Here is a 15,013-nt window from a genome sequence, read left to right on the forward strand (position 1 = left end):
CATTTTGTTCCCACATGTCTGGCTTTACCCTTCCGCGTTTCCTTACGGCGTGTCTCATTTGTCGAGCTGGCCAAGCCTGTTGGTGCTGTTGTGGCTGCCTCGAGGGCAGAATGACTAAGTTGCATGACGAACCATAAATCAGGAGGCACAGACTCATCTTTCCGTCTCTCAAGATCAGACGCGTAGCAGGTCATTCAGTATATAATTATGAATTGATAGGAGAAAGAATCGGTACTAAACGTGTTTTTCTCACTCTCCTGTATGTATGTGTTGTTCATGTTACATTCTGGTAAGAATTACTCAAAACTGAATCTTCCGAGGACACTGGTGTGGGTGAGTGGGTGGTTTGGGCATGCAGGAGGTTGGGTGACTTTTAAAAGTTGCTAGGAGCTCAGAGCTGCTGATCTTCCTGGTGTGTGATGACTTGAAGGGAAACATGTTGGGACCTGTTATGTGGAAGCAGGTTAGCCAAATGTCTACAACACATTCTTAATTCAAAAAGTCGAGTTCAGTAAAATAATTCTTCAGGTGCAGATCTATTCTACACAAACAGGGTACTTCACGTAGTTACTTCTGATCTTTTTCACTTGGCTTTCATATATTTATTTGTTAATTATTATTTTATCACCTGTATTATTCCGAAAGTAGTTTCCATAGGTTGGTTTTAGACTTAAACTAGATAAAACGCCTTCTCAGCTTTAGTGCAACTGAGAGGATGTCTGCTTACATGTAATCTGGGTATTCTCAGGTTCAGACTGTAGTTCGGGCGGGATCATGACCCATGCTAGAGTCCCCCTTAGTCCTCTTTTCTGTTTTGGTTTTCAAACTTTAAACTTTTAATTTCGTATTGGAGCATAGCTGATCAACAGCGTTGCAGTAGTTTCAGGCTAACAGTGAAGGGACTCAACCATACATAAACGTTTCATATATACATTGAGAAAGCTTCTCACAAACTGTTGCTCAAAACAAATTAAACAGAGCTGCTTATCTCGGGGCGGTGAATTGCATACACAGTCAAATCAGAACTCTATGATAATTCCAGCTCCATTACCTACCAGCTGGGAAACTTGAGTGAGTTACGGAACTTCTCTCAATCCTAGTTTCATCATCTGTTTGGTTTCACTGTTATCCACCTGGCAGGGCTACTGCGAAAGTATAGGAGGAAATAGTGTTTGGCACAAAATGGTGTGTAGTAAATATCACCATTTATGTCAGTAGAATCTTAGAAGTTAATAGGTGCTGTGGTAGATGGAAAGAGATCAGAGGAAAGGGAACCTGTGCTCAGGAAATGCAAAGTAGAGTTGACGAGAGTCATATTAATATTGTATAGAAATAGTATCTAATCAACTCAGATTGATGGTTGTGACCTCGAGCAGTTAAAGGAGGCTTTGGTGCTGAGTGGGAGTGACCCATGGTCTAATTTGGTTAAGGGATTATGAAGATAAGAGAATTTTATAGGGGAGTTACCTGAGCAAAGGTGAGAAGGCTTATGCCTTTTGTCATTTACAGAAGAGAAAAAACTGGTTCGAATGGAGCATACTCTCCCCATCCAATTCCTTCAAAGTTTAATTTTCCCCCAAGATTCTGTTTTGTAATAGAAAGTTACAATGTGACAAATATTTCTGCAGCATTCTCTATTTTTGGCAATTTTATTCTTCCAAATCAGAAGTTAGCAATCCTATTCACTAAAGGGCTAGAGAGTCAATGTTTTAGATTTTGGAGGCCACATACAATCTCTTCTCATTCTTTCTTTACAATCCTTTTAAAAACAGGAAAGCCATATTTTTCTCTGGGCTGCCCCAAAATTGAGTGAGGGTCAAGGGTTTCCTTTTGCTGTGTTTTCATCCGTGTTCCTTAAGGTATAGGGTCTGTGTCTGTGTGTCTCTTCTGATCAGAGTTTTGTCACAGCATCAGATTGCCTTATGCAGTGTTTCCTTGGTTAAATATCTTCAAACTTCCTGTCCAGTAATGATCTCCTACATATAAAACTTTTCTCTGAATCAGTCGTAAGGGGTTAAGTTGCCGCTCTTTGGAGCTGTTAGCTTTTAATGATGTTTTTCAACCGAGGCTAGATTTTGCCCACCTGGGGACACGGCAAAAATCTGGAGACTTTTTTTGGGCGGGAGGGGGAGAGACATTGTTAATTGTTAAAACTGGTAGTAGGTAGAGGTTAGCGTGGTACTAAAAATCCTATGGTACAAAGACACCACCCCTTCTCCCAACAAAGATTTATCTATCCTACAAGCCACTGATGGTGAGGTTGAGAAACGCTGCCTTTGTGGTGGATGGCACTGGTCTCCGTTTCTTGGATATCCTTCTCTTTACGTCATTGTAGGCCCTTACAAGAGGGAAAGTGTTACAAGAATTGCAGGGTTCCAGACGATTGGTGGCATAGTTTACATGATGCGTTATGGCTAGTCACAGCTCTTATTTCTTAGTTCTGTAAGGGCCCTTAAAGTCCCTCCCATCTCCCCGGAAAACTTGGGGCAGTTGTCTTCCTAAAGCATCTTCAGCCTTTGGTTCCAGTTTTTCTGTCCTGTCATTACATTCTTTGAAAATGGCCCTGAATTAATAAATACAGTACAGTCTTCCAATGATGATCATTTTTTTAAAAGCTTCGTATTTTGTATTGGGGTATAGACAAACAATGTTGTGATAGTTCCAGGTAGCAGGGAAGGGACTCAGCCATACATATTACATGGATCCATTCTTCCCCCAAACTGCCCTTCCATCCAGGCTTCCACGTAACTTGGAGCAGAGTTCTCTATGCTATATAGTAGGTCCTTGTTGGTTGGTTATCCATTTTAAATATAGTAGTGTGTCCAGGCCCGAGAAGGCAATGGCAAGCCACTCCAGTAAGCTTGCCTAGAAAATCCCATGGATGGAGGAGCCTGGTAGGCTGCAGTCCGTGGGGTTGCTAAGGGTCGAACATGACTGAACGACTTCACTTTCACACATTGGAGAAGGAAATGGCAACCCACTCCAGTGTTCTTGCCTGGAGAATCCCAGGACGGGGGAGTGGGCTTCCGTCTGTGGGGTCACACAGAGTCGGACATGACTGAAGTGACTTAGCAGCAGCAGCAGCAGCAGTGTGTCCAGGCAGTTATAAGTGTGTCGTCCTCTAAGTGTGTGAGTCTTTCTGTTTTATAAGTTCATTTGTATCGTTTCTTTTTAGAGTGTATATATATATATATATATATATATAAGGGATGTCGCACAGTATTTCTCCTTCTCTGACTGACTGCATTCAGTATGACAGTCTCTAGGCCCATCCATGTTGCTGCGAATGGCATTGTTTCTTTTTAACGGTTGAGTGATATTCCGTTGTATATGTGTACCACATCCTCTTTATCCATTCCTCTGTTAAGGAGCATTTAGGCTGCTTCCAGGCTATCAGGTTGCTATTGTCAACAGTGCTGCAGTGAACGTTGGGGCGCGTGTATCCTTTCAGATCATGTTTTTCTTTGAATATACATGCTCAGTGCTTCAGCTGAGCACATGCAAGCACATTCTGTTTTGGGGCTTCCCGGGTGGTGCTAGTGGTAAAGAACCCGGCTGCCAATGCAGGAGACAGACTCGGGTTTGTTCCCTGGGTCGGGGAGATCTCCTGGAGAAAGGCGTGGCAACCCCCTCCAGTATTCTCGCCTGGAGAATCCCATGGACAGAGGAGCCTGGTAGGCTACAGTCCATAGGGTCGCAGAGAGTCAGACACACCTGAAGTGACTCAGCACAGACAAATACGAACATATGCCCAGGGTGGGATTGCAGGGTCATGTGGTAGCGCTGTTTCTTAGTTTTTTAAGGAGTCTTCCTACTGTTCTCCTTAGTGGTCATATCAGTTTACATTCCCACCAACAGTGTAGGAGGGTTCTTCTCTCCACACCCTCTCCAGCATTTGTTTCTGGATTTTTTTGATGACACCCATTCTGGCTGGTGTGAGGTGATATCTCATTGTATGTAGTTTTCTAGTTTTGATTCACATTTCTCTAATCATTAGTGATGTTGAACATCTTTTTACGTGTCTCTTGGCCATCTGTATGTCTCCTTTGGCGAAATGTCTATTTAGGTCTTCTGCCCATTTGTTGATTGACTTGTTTGTTTTGATGCTGTTGAGCATCATGAGCTGTTTGTAAATTTTGGAAACTAATCTGTTGACAGTCGTACCATTTGCAAATATTTCCTCCCAGTCTGTGGGTTGTCTTTTTGTTTTGTTGTTTCCTTTGCTGTGCAGAAGCTTTTGGGTTGAAGTAGGTCCCATTTGTTTACTTTTGGTTTTATTTCCATTATTCTGGTAGATGGGTCGAAAAAAGATACTGCTGCAGTTTATGTCATAAAATGTTCTGCCAATATTTTCCTCTAAGAGTTTTATTGTGTCTGGTCTTATATTGAGGTCGTTAATCCATTTGGGGCTTCTTTGTGTGTATGGTGTTAAAGAATGATCTTATTTCATTTTTTTTACCAGTAGTTGTCCAGTTCTCCCAGCACCATGTGTTGAAGAGACTGTCTCCAACATCGTGTAGTCTTGCCTCCTTTGTCATAGATTGGCCAAGGACAATCATTTTAATAACCCTGGTCACCGGTCATTGCTCGGTTGCTTGAACATCTCCTGGGATTGATTTTCTAATCCCTCAGTGGGCAGCACATTTATTTCATCACTCAGTGATTAATGTAAAGGGTGAGGCTACAGCGGGAATGCAGAAATTATCCACCATTTTAGCTTGATTATCCTGTGAGTATACCAATAGGCATCTGGTGAGCTCAGATTGTTTTTTAGTCATAAATGTGACCCTCTTAAAGTGTCCTTATTGTGGGTTATGAAAGTTGGGTCACCTAAAAGCGGGGAGCTTCAAGTATTAAATGCCTGCTTTGTGTCCTCAGCTTGTTTTATCTCGTTTAATCTTCACAAAAGTCCAGGAAGGTAAAGGTGATCACAGCTTTGGCTTTACAAATAGCATGAAGTTTAGTGGGGTTAAGTAATTTGCCAAGGAACATATGGCTGCCTTTCTACATGTAGTATATTTAACTACAGAGAAATGTAACTGGTTGAGAGACAAGAGAAAAATGAATTTGCCTGGCATGAGGGAAAGCAACGCAGTGTCTCTATTGGAGAAAGGAAAGAGGAAGCTGCTGGGGATGAAATAGAAAGGGATTTTGAGTTGAGAATAGAAAAGAGTATTACTCATTCGGAAGACTGGCTATAATTCTTGGTGGGAAAGAGATCTCTGAGTTGTTTTTACGTTGTATCCTCTTTATTTGCAGTTAAATGTTACCTACTTTTTATTAATATTTGTCTTCATTTTTTACCCTTATTACAAAATCCCAGTCAGAAAACATTTTTTATAAAATGAGGCAAACATTTTAACAACCACAGCACAGACAGCTGTTTTCATTTTAAACTCAAGAAAAGGCAGTCCTATAGTATTACTTGTTATGTGCATTGTCCTACACTATAAAACTTATGACACAGTGAATTCATGACAAAGTGACTATGGCACTGAAGCTGAAAATAAAGAAATGAGCCATTTTAATGTCTGTTGACTTTCTAAGGTAACTATTTTGACAAAGTCGCACGCTTTAGACTGCAAATTCATAAAACCTGGCAGAAACCTCTTTTGGTTGCACCCTCAACACAACTTGAGCCATGCATTTCGTCAAAGCCATGTCTCCTGGCTTATCCAGACAGTGTACTCACTTGATCAGAAGTCACATTGGTCACTGTTGGCCCTGAGTACTTGAGTTGTTTCTACACATCTACTCTGAAAAGACAAGCCTTTGTTGCCATCCAAGATAGCTGTGTTCAGTTCAGTTCAGTCACTCAGTCGTGTCCGACTCTCCGCGACCCCATGAATCACAGCACGCCAGGCCTCCCTGTCCATCACCAACTCCCAGAGTTCACTCAAACTCATGTCCACAGACTCAGTGATGCCATCCAGCCATCTCATTCTCTGTCGTCCCCTTCTCCTCCCACCCCCAACCTTTTCCAGCATTTATGGGACTCCAAAAATCTTGTGAAAAGGAGTTCAGGATAAAAATAGTATCAGAGATACAATGTTGTCAGTAATCTGAAAAGTTTTTGAACATTAGGCTTAAAGCCATTTAATACCTTGTGATTTTGGTAGATGTAACTATATCTTTCGGTCAGCATGGTTGTTGCCTGGGTGTGCTGTAAAGGTAAGGTAGGGATTCTGTTAATTTCACTGCATACTTCATGGTTTGACAGTAAAGTACTCATTATTCATGCACTTGCTACCCCTCAATAAACATTTTATTCCTGGTATTATTCCTCAGGACAGGATTGATTTGGCCATCTTAGTCCAAAGGGGCAATTGGTTACTTCAGGAACTGTGAGTGAAGTCCAGACTGATGGGAAGCAACTATTTTGAGATTTCAAAGAATTTTCAGTCTAGATGCATTTTACTTGACTTCTTCTTGGCTCCATGACAGTTTAATTTGGGGTTAAAAGGAAGCTCATTTTGCCTCCCCAAAATATTTCCTTAACTTAATTTCCCAGGTTTAAATTTTGAGAAGGATAGTTCAGCCTCCCGGTATGGAGCATCTCAAGTTGAAGATATGGGAAATATAATCTTAGCAATGATTTCAGACCCTTATAGTAAGTATTGGTGTTACAGCAACAAGGACCTGGAATCTGATCCCATCCACTTTCCGCCACCTATGCTTCTGAGTCCCGCTCTGCCCCGCCACACACACTCACACTCACACTCACAGCTTTCTCTCCAGCTAAAAGGTGACTTGTATGTTCTCATTTTAGATCACAGGTTTTCAGATCCAGAGAGAGTAAATTACAAATTTGAAAGTGGCACTTGGTAAGTCCTTGCATACTACTCCAGTAGAGTCTTTCAGTGTGTTTTTATTCATATTGTGGTATTTAACTCCCCTTATATTTTAGTGACTTTACTGACCCTTTTGGCTCTCCATTTTCTACTATTACATCATTCATTAAAGGAGATTGTGATTTAAAGTGAGCATGGATGTTGGGATTAACATTTAATGAAATATTTGTATCCTTAGTCACTGTGACCTTAGGGACATCTTGTGTTCCTATCTGTGATTTTGATTTTAGCCTCTGAACTGTCCATCCTCGCTGGAAAATTTCCAAGGGGGAAAATCACAGGGCTTAAAAGAGTTCACAAGTTTTTTACTGAGATAATTTTAAGTGTGTTCTATCAGCTCCTACTTTAAAGCTGGGAGAAGTATGGGAGAAGTATGAGATGGTGGTATCTCTGTTTGTGATCACAGGCAGACCTGTTTGTACATCACTGCAGCGGCTTGCATGAGGTTACTTGGTGCCTGAAGTGAACAGAAACTTCTGACATCTTTGCCCATTAGAGACACTGAGGCCTGTTTAGTTGTGGGCAAAGTGACTCATTAAGAAAATGTCCTCAGAGTACTGAAAATAAAAATATGGGAGTAATAGAACATCAAAAGATGTCAAAATATAGAATAGGTGATTTACAAATGACTCATTAAGGTGTGGGAACTCCCAAGCATTTCCATAAACACTCTGTGATGCCTCCCTGTTTGATAGGGGAGATATTTTAATGGCAGACTTCTGACCACGTGCACCCATTACTGATGTGGGTTAATTACCAGCTTTATGGGAATCTTAAGTTTTTGAAGTCAAGCTGGATCTAAACCCCACTGGTATACTGGCCAGATCAGAGAATGAGTTTAAACCTACCCTTCTCAGCTCTAGGAACTTACAGGCCATCAGGGTGTTGGGAGGATGTTTCTTCCTGTGAATTGATCTTGGGTTCTTGTGAGAACGAGGAAGCAGCAACTTAGCTGATAGGTGGTTTGCTGGGTAAGCAAGCTGTGATGAACTTGCATAGGCAGTTGCCTTTGTATAGTTACCCACCTAAAAAATACTTTGAACTATATACCCAGAGAATTTTTGAAATTATGAAGTACACTGGGCAGTATGACAAGTTTGTCTGAACTCCAAATGAAGAATAGCTCAAGTGCAAATAGGCCAGTTGTCTTAGGAGGGGGTAGTAGGTCAGACTGCCTAGCATTAATCACGTAAGCTGAAGTTTTGCTTGATCCACAGCAGCAAGATGGAACTGATTGATGACAACACAGTAGTCAGGGCACGAGGTTTACCGTGGCAGTCTTCGGATCAAGATATTGCAAGATTCTTCAAAGGACTCAATATTGCCAAGTTGGTTTTCCTTAGTCTCTATTTGACCTCACAGTCCCAAGGGGATAAATAGACGTTGTGTCACTTTTCTCCTCACTTATTTTTTCCCCCATTGTTTTCTGTTCGGTTATTTTTCTAAGGGGCGGTGCAGCGCTTTGTTTGAATGCCCAGGGGCGGAGGAACGGAGAAGCCCTGGTCCGGTTTGTGAGCGAGGAGCACCGAGATCTGGCTCTGCAGAGACACAAGCATCACATGGGGAGCCGGTACATTGAGGTGTGTCCTCAGCCTGCCGGCTGGCGTCCTAAGTGAGTGTGTGCAGCAGAAGCCTCAGAAACCGCATCTCATTTCCCTTCGTCTTTCCTTAGGTTTACAAAGCGACAGGTGAAGATTTCCTGAAAATTGCTGGCGGTGAGTACCTTCCATATAATGTGCCTGCATTGAGAAGGATCTAAAATTTTACTTAAATACCGAAGACAGATAAATAAAATCATGAATGTTTTTTTACTCCCAGTGAAACATAGGAGTTGACTTTTATTCCTTTGATAGGAGGAAGAACTATCCAGTGCTATCAGGTAGTGTACTGTGTAAAACTTGTCCTAAGGCTTAAGTCAACCAACTGTAGTTAAATAGCAATTAAAAATACTTCCATACAAAGGCCAAAGGGTACATGTAAAGTCATGTACAAAGGGAAAGAGTAGTTCATGCGAGAAATGAAATAGTCTGAAAACTTTCAAACAGCCATAACGGCCATACCCGAATACCTGGAATCGTTGCATATCTGCTTCTAATTTTTCTCAACTTCCTAACTCGTCAGTGGCCAGGAACATGGTGGCTTTCTGGCTTCTAGTATTTTAGAATATGTGATGTTTGAAGTAACATGGTCAAAAAGAAGTAGGAATAGGAAGTCTTGATCTAATTCTGGAGAGATTTGTAACTTTAAAACCTATAAATAACAGATACATAAAAAATGTCAACTGTGGTTTGTCCAACAGATGTTTTTCTTTGCTCATATTGCTTTAATTTCCTTTCTCCTTTTATTATATTATGAATATCTTCTTAAATATCTCAATGTTCCTCAGTGCTCATTGCTGGGCTTCCCAGGTGGCGCTAGTGGTAAAGAATCCACCTGCCAATAAGGAAAGGCACAAGATGAGGGGTTGATCCCTGGGTCAGGAAGATCCCCTGGAGAAGGAAATGGCAACCGACTCCAGTATTCTTGCCCAGAAAATCTCATGGACAGATGAGCCTGGTGGGCTACAGTCCATGGGGTCTCAAAGAGTTGGACACGACTTAGCACACACATGCAATTATATTTACCATAATTTTTTATGAAAACAATCATATTGGAAACAAGCTTCAATTGCCCAACTTTTCACTCTATAAGTATGTTGCAGTGAATATTTTTGTATCTCTGTTTGTGCCACTCATTAGGATAAATTCCTAAAAATGGGATTACTAGATCAAAGAATATGGACATCTTAAGGAGTTTTTGACACATATTGCCAAAATATGCTAAGGTGGCTTTCACTTAAATACAGAGAACTTTTATACCCCTTCATTATCATTTTATTATTTATCCCTGATAAAAATCTTTGTTGTTATTACAAGTTTTACAGTTGTATTCTGTTAATACAGTTTGCTGGTATATTTCTTGCACTTACTTCCTGAAATAAACCAAGGCTTCCAAATTAAAAACTTCTAGTTTAATAGGGTTTCCAATGTTTGCTATTCATTGGGGACAAAGTATATTTGGAAGTGCTATGGTCCTGAGGTTCCATGGTAGATAACATTGTACATCACAGGTAGCAAAGTTGACTGAGTGTTTGAGTATTTGCTACAAGGCAGCATTGTACAAAACGCTTCATGTTCAGCAGAGTATTGATAAATGTTGAAACTAGCTGCCAAATGTGTTCATTATCCTTTCTGCTTGAGTATGTTTGGACCTTTCCTAATAAAAAGTAATTAGGAAAACAATAACAAAAATCACTAAGTGCTTTGTATGTAGTCACTTATTCTCATAATTTATGAGGTAGGTAATTTTACTCCCATTTTACAGATGAGCAAACTGAGGTACAGAGATTAAACTTAATGAGGTCACAGCCTGGAAAATGATAAAGCCACAGTTGCACCCAGGCATTCTAGCTTCAGTGTCTGTGCCCTTAACCACCATGACTAGTTACTTCTCCTTCAAGAATATGATTGTTGGTCCATGATTCAACTGTATGGCTACTTTCCTAACTTAAGAGAGGTATTTTATGAAATCACTTGCTCACAAAGTGAAAGTTGCTCAGTTGTGTCCGACTTTTTGCGACCCCATGGACTACATAGTCCATGGAATTCTCCAGGCTAGGATACTGGAGTGGGTAACCTTTCCCTATTCCAGGGGATCTTCTCAACCCGGGGATTGAACCCAGGTCTCCCACACTACAGGCGGATTCTTTACCAGCTGAGCCACAAGGCTTCCCTGGTGGCTCAGAGGTTAAAGCGTCTGCCTGCAATGCGGGAGACCTGGGTGCGATCCCTGGGTTGGGAAGATCCCCTGGAGAAGGAAATGGCACACTACTCCAGTATTCTTGCCTGGAGAATCCCATGGACGGAGGAGCCTGGTGGGCTACAGTCCACGGGGTCGCAAAGAGTTGGACATGACTGAGTGACTTCACTCACTCATTTCATGAAAAGGGTAGAGGGGAAGGTTTCAAATTAATTGGAAGCGAGTTCTGATTCCTGGAATGTCACTATGAATTCTTTTGGTAGTGCAGGTCTTACTTATAAATTCAGGACATTGCCTAAGATTTCACCATTTTAATTTTGGTGAAGTTGATGTCTTAACTGTTTCTCCCTGTGCTTCCTGCTGTTTGTGTTCCCAGGTACATCCAATGAGGTGGCCCAGTTTCTCTCCAAGGAAAACCAAGTTATTGTCCGCATGCGGGGGCTCCCCTTCACAGCCACGGCTGATGAAGTGGTGGCCTTCTTTGGACAACATTGCCCCATCACTGGGGGGAAGGAAGGCATCCTCTTTGTTACCTACCCGGACGGTAGGCCCACAGGGGATGCTTTTGTCCTCTTTGCTTGCGAGGAATACGCACAGAACGCACTGAGGAAGCATAAAGACTTGTTGGGTAAAAGATACATCGAACTCTTCAGGAGCACAGCAGCTGAAGTTCAGCAGGTTGGTGGCTTTGCCTTATTTCTACCCTCTTTTTGTTTAACTAATTTATTTTTTAATTGCAATATAGTTCGTTTGCAATGTTTTAGGTATCTAGCAAAGCAATTCAGTTATATATATATTCTTTTTCAGATTTTTTTCCATTGTAAGGTATTACAAGATATCGAATATAGTTTCTACTCATTATTTCGGATCCTACATTATTTGGTGTGCTAAAATAAAACTTGGAAATAAAATTTGGAAATTACAGAAAGTATAAGCACATGAAAAAAATCTTATTCTGTAACTAAATGAGAGCCACTATAATCTTAATATACACACAAAAAATTCAGTATTTACTTCTATGTCTAACAGCAGCATATAATTCATTTAGAAAGTCTAGTAACGAACTATAGAAATGATTCCTGAAAGTATAGTCTTTTGTGTCGGGTTTTTGTTTTTTTTTCCCCTATCATTAGAAATTTCTAGGTAAACATGCTAATAAAACAGTCAGTTTCTGATTGATTTCTTTAGGACTGGATATGGGGAAATAAGATTTTAATGTCTTGCCAATTTGTTTCCCAAAAGGCTTGATCAGTTTCCTACTGCTGGGAGAGTGCGAAGTGTCCTTTTGTCTCGCTGCTGTTCATCCCTTTCACCCTTTCAGAATTGAGCTCTCTTTGAGACACGGACGGGGCAGTCAGTTCCTGAAAACATGCCAAGATCCAAGCATAAAACCATCTCTAGGGTCTCAAGCCTTTCAGCTGTTCTTCTTGACTTACAAGCTGATCATTTCACTTCAGGGGTCAGTTAGCTTTGCACCTGAGATCATGTAGACTGTTTCACGTGGCTCTTCAGCTTATTCTACTTGATTCGCTAGTAGGATATAGTCATTTCGGTGATTTTCTTTGGTCTTTCTTGCAAGCAGTTCAGACACTGACTCTACCGTTATTTCAGTGAGTTCCTAAAATGATTTTTGTCTAGCTTCTGCAAAGCCCATTGTAATGATTTAAAATAATTCTCCAAAGTTAAATGGAACCATCATCTGCTAGAATATCAGATTTATTTTTATGCTCAAATAAGTGTAAGCGAAATGCTTCATTTATTCTGTATTCTATTGTACTGGTGATGAGGGAATCCTAAACTATGAGCATACTTGTAGTATAATCAATTGTACTTGTTGAAAGTGAGTATCATAAATTCTGAGTCTCTAAAATATGCTGAGCATGCTTAAGGCTTAAAACGTCCTGCCCAAACTAGTGGGGGGCGGGGGTGAAATTTTTATTTTAGATCTTTAATTCAAAAGAACCGTTTCATGGAAATCATGCCCTAGAATGTATTACCCTAGAGCCTTGGCTGCTGCTGCTGCTAAGTTACTTCAGTCATGTCCGATTCTGTGTGACCCCATAAACGGCAGCCCACCAGGCTCCCCCGTCCCTGGGATTCTCCAGGCAAGAACACTGGAGTGGGTTGCCATTTCCTTCTCCAATGTGTGAAAGTGAAGTCGCTCAGTCATGTCAGACTCTTTGTGACCCCATGGACTGCAGCCTACCAGGCTCCTCCGTCCATGGGATTTTCTAGGCAAGAGTACTGGAGTGGCTTGCCATTGCCTTCTCCGAGAGCCTTGGCTACTGTTTATTTATTGGCTTGGATGTAAAGTATGCTGTCTCTATGACTCTGCCATAGGTGGTTTTGAGCATAGGGGGAAGTTTTCTCTTTCCTGCCTCCCATCTCTAATAATTTATTTTAATAAGTACTGAAGTAGTCTTAGACTTTCTGCTGTCTCTGTTACTAATAATCACTTAGGAACTTTTTACTCACCTTCTATTTGGCAGGTTATGTAGGTGCTAGACCGTTTCCTGTCCCAAGTTTGTTCATAACCACATTTGTTTTCTATTCATGTTCTTCCCCCTAATGTTTGTACTGTGTCTGGATTGTTTGTATATTTTCTTAAAGTCTTGCTTTCTCTTTGGCTGTGTTGTGTTTACTTTTTATTGTTGTCACCTCTTACTAACCTGGCAATTGGACAGGCTGTGAGTGAGGAAGTTAGTACAGTTTGGGGGGAGTTCATGGATTGTCTTATGTTTTTAGTTATGAGCTGGTAACTAGTTGGGCTTCCCTCATAGCTCAGTCGGTAAAGAATCTGCCTGCAATGCGGGAAACCTGGGTTCGATTCCTGGGTTGGGAAGATCCCCTGGAGAAGGAAATGGCAACCCACTCCAGTACTCTTGCCTGAAGAATCCCATGGGCAGGGGAGCCTGGTGGGCTACAGTCCACGGGGTCCCAAGAGTCAGACACGACTTAGCGAATAGACCACCACCACATGAGCAGATGAAGGCCACAGTGGTAAGTGGTTCAGAAATCTTGGGGATTCCACCCATGGCATTTTCACAAGGACCTCCTCGCGTTATTAGCTAATAGGCATACTCTAAACTACAACAGAAGTAGACAGCAACCTTGTGACACGAGTTTCGCCTGGGAGCAATTCTTTCTCCATTCCAGAATGTACCTGACCTCATCCATTCTCAGGAGAGCTGAATTCCATGAATGTAAAACACAGGAGCCTCTGTTTGCCGCTGTCTCAAATTCACATGGAAATTGATTTTTTATTTCCACGAGTGGATTTTTTCCCCAGGTTTATGTTATCCAGGCATTTTGCTTTACATATCATTATAAATGTGACGTATTTTAATGTAATTGAGTCACTATTTGACCTTTGGTTCCTTTACTGGGTGGTTTTCTTTATATTCTTGGGTTTGGAGGTGGAATGTGAAGATAATATTGAGAACACTATTTAATGAAATGGAATCTAGTAGGTTGTCCATAAGTCCACATTTTAATAATATGTCCTGAAAAGCAGCTGACTTGAAGAGTACTTTCTCAAAGCAGATAGTGATGCATTTGTCCAGGTCAGTAAGTCCTTAATCAAAGTTCATTGTGTTGTGTGTGGCGTATACCTCAGAATGCCTCTAACAAAAGTGGGCTTATGGTCTCCCAGCTGAAAAGCATGAACGACTTTCTCCATGAGTGCTTCTCAAACGTTATTATGCTGGTTGATCACCCGGGAATCTTGTTAAACTGCAGACTCACTCGGACTGGGTCGGGGTGGAGCTGAGAGGATGCATCTCTAGCCATTCCCCAGGAACGCCAGCCCTGGCCTGCAGGCAGCATTGCAGTAGCGAGGCTCTAAATCACTTCTGTTTTGCTTCGAGCACAGGTGCTGAATCGATTCTCCTCGGCTCCTCTCATTCCACTTCCAACCCCTCCCGTTATTCCAGTATTACCTCAGCAGTTTGTGCCCCCTACAAACGTTAGAGACTGTATACGCCTCCGAGGTCTTCCCTATGCGGCCACAATTGAGGATATCCTTGACTTCCTGGGGGAGTTTTCCACCGACATCCGAACTCATGGGGTCCACATGGTATTGAATCACCAGGTAAGAAAATCACTGGAAAACTGATTTGCTGCTGCTTATTAAAGACACTCTTCAGTAAACAAGTAACAACTGTTCATCCATTTGTATAGTAAGTTTTGCAGGAAAAATTTAAATGCAAGAGATCTTTTAAGATGAGCTCCAGAAAGAATGCTGGAGTTGGTACAGTAATTCAGATTCAGTTTTGATTCCATTCTCTCATACATCCACTGAGTCATCAGTAGCATCAGGTCGGAGAAAAAGACGTTATCAGCATTTTACTATTGCAACTATTGAA

General features: G+C 41.4%; 1 protein-coding gene and 1 pseudogene across 4 annotated transcripts in view; one reads left to right on the plus strand and one right to left on the minus strand.

Annotated features, from left to right (window-relative positions):
• Positions 1-15,013, plus strand: part of ESRP1 (epithelial splicing regulatory protein 1) — a 55,761-nt gene that overhangs the window by 12,173 nt on the left and 28,575 nt on the right. For all 4 annotated transcript variants that reach the window (XM_055431741.2, XM_055431743.2, XM_055431744.2 and 1 more), the window contains exons 5-11: positions 6,512-6,610; positions 6,770-6,824; positions 8,069-8,179; positions 8,299-8,431; positions 8,524-8,566; positions 11,026-11,327; positions 14,521-14,739. In XM_055431741.2, the coding sequence (XP_055287716.1) occupies positions 6,512-6,610; positions 6,770-6,824; positions 8,069-8,179; positions 8,299-8,431; positions 8,524-8,566; positions 11,026-11,327; positions 14,521-14,739 (962 nt within the window). The remainder of the gene's footprint in view (positions 1-6,511; positions 6,611-6,769; positions 6,825-8,068; positions 8,180-8,298; positions 8,432-8,523; positions 8,567-11,025; positions 11,328-14,520; positions 14,740-15,013) is intronic.
• On the minus strand, positions 11,653-11,744 carry LOC129560549 (small nucleolar RNA U3; annotated as a pseudogene).

The sequence above is a fragment of the Moschus berezovskii genome, chromosome 16 (assembly GCF_049115385.1).
Source record: "Moschus berezovskii isolate FMDL1 chromosome 16, NW_MosBer_1.0, whole genome shotgun sequence".
Classification (NCBI taxonomy): domain Eukaryota; kingdom Metazoa; phylum Chordata; class Mammalia; order Artiodactyla; family Moschidae; genus Moschus; species Moschus berezovskii.